This window comes from Sinocyclocheilus rhinocerous, unplaced genomic scaffold (genome assembly GCF_001515625.1).
Source record: "Sinocyclocheilus rhinocerous isolate Xijiao unplaced genomic scaffold, SAMN03320098_v1.1 scaffold615, whole genome shotgun sequence".
Classification (NCBI taxonomy): Eukaryota; Metazoa; Chordata; class Actinopteri; order Cypriniformes; family Cyprinidae; genus Sinocyclocheilus; species Sinocyclocheilus rhinocerous.
In genome coordinates, this window is record NW_015631049.1 from 3,137,182 (window position 1) to 3,143,387 (window position 6,206).

The following is a 6,206-nucleotide window of genomic DNA, read 5'->3' on the forward strand; positions in this document are numbered from 1 at the left end:
ATGGTCAATTAAGTCGTTTAATTTTGGGCTGCGTACGCGGCTCATGCGCAAAACACGTGCGAGCGGCTGTGAGTGACGGTGACCGTATATAAATGCATCATCATCATTCATTCATTCATAATGTACAAATGAAGCTTTTAATGTGATTTAAACTTTAAAAGTACATTAAAATAGAAACAACACAAAGTTCTTCAACATGGAAAGCAATAGAAATGTAGTAACTAAGTCAGTTGAAAAAATTGCAATTGTGTTTTAAAATACAACAACAAGCACCACGAAACCATTTAAAGAGGCGCGTTCAGTGGTCTCCGTGATGGCTTAGGAAACAGTCAACAATGTAAAATGATCTCAAATGTTTTACCAAATGATCATAATCACATCTATTCATTTTACAATCCTGCTACTATCATTTTATTCAGACTAAAACCCCTTTAATTCGGGTGAGAAAGCAGGGGGTTTTTTTTTTGAGTGGCTTTTGCACATCCTATCATGGCTCTGCTCCGGTTCATTCGATGTAACATTAAACATAGGTAAACAATTTTGGCAGTCATAGCTGGTCTGACGGTAAGTCGTTAGATGCTAGAAAACTACATAAAGCATTGCCCTAATTTGCAGACTGCGTGCCGCTGCAATGGACGCATTTTGCAGCATTAAGGTTAACGATTAATTGATCGTTAATTTAAACGACGATCGATCATGGAAATGATTGAAAATTTACATCCCTAGTTACAATTATTAGAGTCTTTATTATATTAACCAACATTAAAATGCTGCATTAAGGCAAGATTAAGAAGAAAAAAACAGTTGCCTAAAAAAATACCTAATTGGGTCATATTTGGCTATTGGCTAACATTATATATTTTCCATCCCTGGTTATGTCAGTTGAATGGGAAAGTCGTTTCAAAGGCAATGCATGTTTTAACATTTTGATGAAAGATTATGGAGATAAACATTTCTTGTTTACTAATAAATCATGACAATAAGACTAGGAATGTATCTTTAGAAAGTAAACTGACTCGTTTTGTATTTCATCTTGACTTTAATTTCACTTTTTGTCCTGCATAATGCCGTAGCTTGAGGCTAGGCTTGTTACCTGTTTGGCGCTGTTGAGGTCTTGCAGTTCTTTTATTCCCTCCCACAGTACAGAACCAGTGCCAACAGGAAGCCCAATAAACAAACAGGCCCCTGCCAAGGTCTGGTTTGGAGTGGTCTAGCCCCGATTTCCATTTGCCTCCAATTATACCGAGGTCCCCTCATCCTGCACACCTGTGAGATATTACGAACAGCATGTCTGAAGGAATACCTCCCTGGGGTTAGCAAAGCAGCCAGCATATCCAGCTTTGATACCCGATGAAGGAGGAAAGGTTGAATAGTTCAGTTTGGGAGAGGCAGACCGAAGCTGAACAGTACATTTAGTTTTGTTGCTCGGTGGGTTTCTTTCACAGCTGTCTGTTGTTATTGCTCTGAAACGATCAAATTAGGGCAATGCTTTATGTAGTTTTCTATCATCTAACGACTTCCCGTCAGACCAGCTATGAGTGCCAAAATTGTTTACCTATGTTTAATGTTACATCGAATGAACCGGAGCAGAGCCAAAGACTTTCCCGTTGGTTTGTTGAACTCGTTCCATCCTCTTGAATTTTTTTTATGCTAGAACTACCGCAACCTGTTAAGATGTTTTAGGACCATAACCCCTGGAGCGCAGGTTCTGGGAAGAATTATCTTGAATATATTGCTGATTCTCCACTGCTATTAGATGTATTATAATTTTCTTTCAACATGTTTATCTTAATCTACATTCAAGTAGTGCAGAAATGTCCATTGTTTGTAATCTTTATGTCTTTGTCTTTCATGTTTGACCTCCACATGAAAGTGTTGCAGATAGTGTCACGGAAGGTGATTTTACTATTTAATGTGCACAGAAATTCTAATTTGTACAATATGATTATAATTTTCTAAGTGTTATATTATTTCATTGCATCGTACAGCTTTAAGCCAAGGCCCCCCGTTTTCTACAATAATATTTAAAGGACCCCTAGCCAATTTTGTTTTCAAAATTATTTTAATCTCTTGAGTGTTTCTACTTTCTGTAAATAAAATAAAAAAATACAATAATTATATTACATTTCATGATTCCATACGTTTTAGGAGCTGAATGTTCTTCAGGGCTCCCACACTTTAAAAAAAATTATTTACATGACTCTTCCAGTTGTTTGTCATTTACTGAGATTAAGGATTAAGGATTGAAAAAAAAAAATCTAACTTAATTTTACCCAATAAAATGTTTTACACATTGGCATAACTATCATAATAAAAATGCCTATAGTGTTTTAACAGTTTATTAATTTCAGTTTATTAACTTTTCTAGGTCTAGTAATCACACTTTTCCAGGTTTAGGTTATATCCAGGTTTTCCAAGACTCTGAGAACCCTGGCTCTTTAAATGTTCTAACAAACCGTTGTTGAGGGGGTACATGTAAAATTTTAGATTTTTAGTTTGTTTTAGTTATTCAGATAATTTAAAAGCTTGTTTTGTCTTATTTATATAATTTTTAAGTAATCTTAAGGCCCACTTGAGTGACAGCTGAGGCACCCCAGTGTTCTTGATAAGCACAAGATCTTATTTCCTGTTGAAACAGGACATTTAGTAAAAATCAAGAACTTGTCCTAAATGTGATGTATGTATAATTTAGATTTGATTGGATCTTTTACTTTTGGATAGCTGTAAAATATTCTGTCATGAGAAAAAAAAAAAATAAATATATATATATATATATATCACCTTATAAAAAAAACTTTTAACTAGGTCTCATGGTCTTGTTTGTAATCGTAATTAAGTTTGGTTCCAGGTGGAAATGCATGATGTTTTTTTTTCTTCTGTCTTTAGGTTTACTTTGATTGTGGCGCCAAGGTGGATGTTGTGGATGTGCAGGGCCTCATTCTGTCACCTGGCTTCCCGTATAACTATTCATCTGGAACTCACTGTGTTTGGCAGTTCTTTGTACCTGTTGGTCATCAGCTAATCATGGAGATGTTTGATTTTGATGTCTTTGAAAGTCACAACAGTCCTGCAAGATATACCACCACATCTGCTGCCATTGTGGATGATGACCCGAATGAAGGTGGCTCGCTGGTTTCAAAAATCCTCGGGAGTCCAAAGGAACCCCAGTCCACACACAGAGAGGATGTCAAGCAAGTGGTGATCCAAGAGCAGTCCACCAAAATGGAGATGACCAAAGTTTCCAATTCTGCCAAAATGCTTTCTGATTCCCTCTTAGCTCCACAAGCATCTCTTCCAGTTGAAAACAGAAATTCTATTTCATCTCCGGCATCAAGAGCAGCCAGTGACTTTATCTCTACAAGCCCACATACAGCCACAGAAACAGATGACGCTTTGAGCACTGAGACCCAGCCACCTTTGTTTGATGCCTGTCCCCATGATGTCCTCTACATATCTGATCTCATCACCTTCTCCTCCCGATTCTGTGGCTCTAGACGCCCTTCTAGCAGCCAGTTGGTGTTTGGGTCTGATGATGACATGGTGGAGGTCGTTATGGAGTTGATTACCACTACTCACTGGGGCCGTGGTTTCGCTCTCCTCTTCCATTATCAGAATCAAACACAGGCAGCCACAAGAGAACAGCAGAGATCGCTAGTGACCTCGGACAGCAGAACTGGTGCACTGCTCGGTGCTATAAGTGGAACAATTGTGTTTGCTGTGGCCCTTGCTGGCATCCTCTGTGTGATTTTCAGGTAAGGATGTTTCTTCAACAGGTGGAGAGATTTACTTGCAGTTGATCTGAAATCAGTTGATCTGCCATGCAAACATATCTGTCATTCTGTTGCTGGGTGAACCAATGATGGACATGTTTATATATAATGTCTACATTAATTTTTATATATATATATATATACTGCTGTTATTTTTGGAGTCAGTAAAGTGTTTTTTTAAGATATTAATACTTGAGTAGGAATGCATTAAATTGATCAAAAGTGACATTAAAGGCGTTTTATAATGTTACAAAAGATTTCTGTTTCAAATAAATGCTGTTCTTTTGAACTTTCTATTTATCCTAAGTATATAAGTATATAATTTATAAGTAACACAACTGTTTTCAATCAGCATATTAGTATGATTTCTGAAGGATCATGTGACATTAAAGACTGGATTAATGCCTGATGAAAATTCAGCTTTGCCTTCACTGGAATAAATTACATCTTACAATGTAATAAAATAGAAAATAGTTATTTTAAATTGTAATAATATTTCACAATATTGCTGTTTTCACTGTATTTTTGATCAAGTAAAAGCAGCCTTGTTTGCATTTAAGAGATTTCCTTCAAAAACAATTAAATTATGTATAATTATGTGACATTTATAATATAAATGTCATCGTGACATTTAATTCTTCGTATTCAGCATTTCATAACTTCGCTCTACGTCCATAACTAGCTGTCAGTATCACAGTTATTCTCTCATTCATTCACTTTAGAATTAGTCAGATGTGGCATACACAGTACCATGTCCGTGACAACCTAAGACAGATGAGTTTGTGTTGACACAGCTGGAGGTATTTTTCACCATTGTTGGCAGCTTAAATAAAGTCTTTCTTCTCCTTTTTCGAAAACACTTTGATGTTAAAACACTATTCATACCTGAGCATGTTCTTCTTGGTTCCGCACCTGGCATTAAACTAAATGCACAAAAGCAAGGTGCAGTCACACAATACAGCGAAAAGAAAGCGGAAGAAATAGAAGAAGCCGAGAGAAAGGGTAGAATAGAGAAAACAATAGGCCATTGACCTTAAAGATGTTTCAATTGTTTGTTAACACACAAGCATGACATTTTAAAGAATCCATCATGTAAGATTCATTCTTGGTTGGTCCCAATGGGAATAACAGTGTGACTTTTGACACTCACAGAACTGATTTATGAAGCCCAGAGTTACTGCGCAGTTTGTCTGTGTGGAAGTAATCATTGCCAGTGCCTTTTATTGGCTCTGTTTACACCTGGTATTAACATACATCTTAGGTGATCCATTCTCATTGAAGACAGATTTTAATCATGTGTGAACGGGGCCATTTCATTTTTTTTTTTCCTGTTATGAACATAATTTGTTTTGTTTATTTACTTAAATTGTTTTTGGCTTTTAACAATACAATTTAAAATACAATTTAAAACGTATAAAATGAATGTATGCAAATAAATTGTCATAAATTTTAAAGGGGTCATATGATTTCAATTTTTCCTTTCTCTTTGAAGTGTTACAAGCTCTTGGTGCATAAAGAAGATCTGTAAAGTTGCAAAGACTAAAGTCTCAAATCCAAAGAGATATTCTTTATAAAAGTTAAGAGTCAACCACGCCTACCTAAAATGGCTCGTTCTAACACGCCCCCACATATCTACGTCACGATGTGGGAAGATTTGCATAACGCCGCCCAAATGTTCACGCAAATAAGGAAGGCGTAACTTTTATTCTCGCTGTAGTACTGTTGCCGCCGCCATGCCATCTCACTGTGTTTCGTTGTGAAAGCGAAACTACTTTGTTTGGCTTTCCAAAAGAGGACGATATCTGCTTCGTCATGCCTAGAGCTGATCCGTGCTGTTCGCTGAGGAAATACATCAACCTTGCGCGGAGGATGGCCGGATCGGCTTTCACCGTGGACGAAGCGGAGTCCAGCCCAGGGTCGTCACATTTGGTTGCCGCAAGCCCGCCGGCCGCTCCTTCGTCGAATCAGCCAGTCGCGCCGTTCTCAAGCTCACCGGCCTCCTCTCACTCAGCCCGCCGGCCGTTCCTCACTCTAGCCGCCGGCCTCCGCTCACTCTAGGCCACCGCCGCGTGTGACGCTGTTTCGTTGTGAAAGCGAAACTACTTTGTTTGGCCTTCCAAAAATGGACACGACTAGAAATCAGTGGTTAAGTTGTATTTACAACACTGTTCCAGAACACTTCAACCCAAATAATCAGATGTGTGCAGCACATTTTATGGAGGACTGTTTACTGATCCTGGGAGAGTAACGTTAGACTAAAATGCCGGCAGTTCTGACTCACGTAAGTACGTTTTCTTTTATCATTTGCCACTGATGATTCAAACGCGAGTTTTGAGCAGTGTAGAGTAGCGCTTGTTGTTTGTCATTTCTCCGATCACAAATGCAGACATGGTTTTATGTTACGCTCCGGCCTGACAGGGCATCACAGTATGGTAA

The 6,206-nt window shown here is 38.0% G+C and overlaps 1 protein-coding gene across 1 annotated transcript in view; it reads left to right on the top strand.

The window, feature by feature from the left end:
• The window catches only part of LOC107741260 (uncharacterized), a 24,784-nt gene that overhangs the window by 9,766 nt on the left and 8,812 nt on the right, over nucleotides 1-6,206 (top strand). Inside the window, exon 3 of the mRNA XM_016553962.1 lies at nucleotides 2,887-3,752. Within this exon, the coding sequence (XP_016409448.1) occupies nucleotides 2,887-3,752 (866 nt within the window). The remainder of the gene's footprint in view (nucleotides 1-2,886; nucleotides 3,753-6,206) is intronic.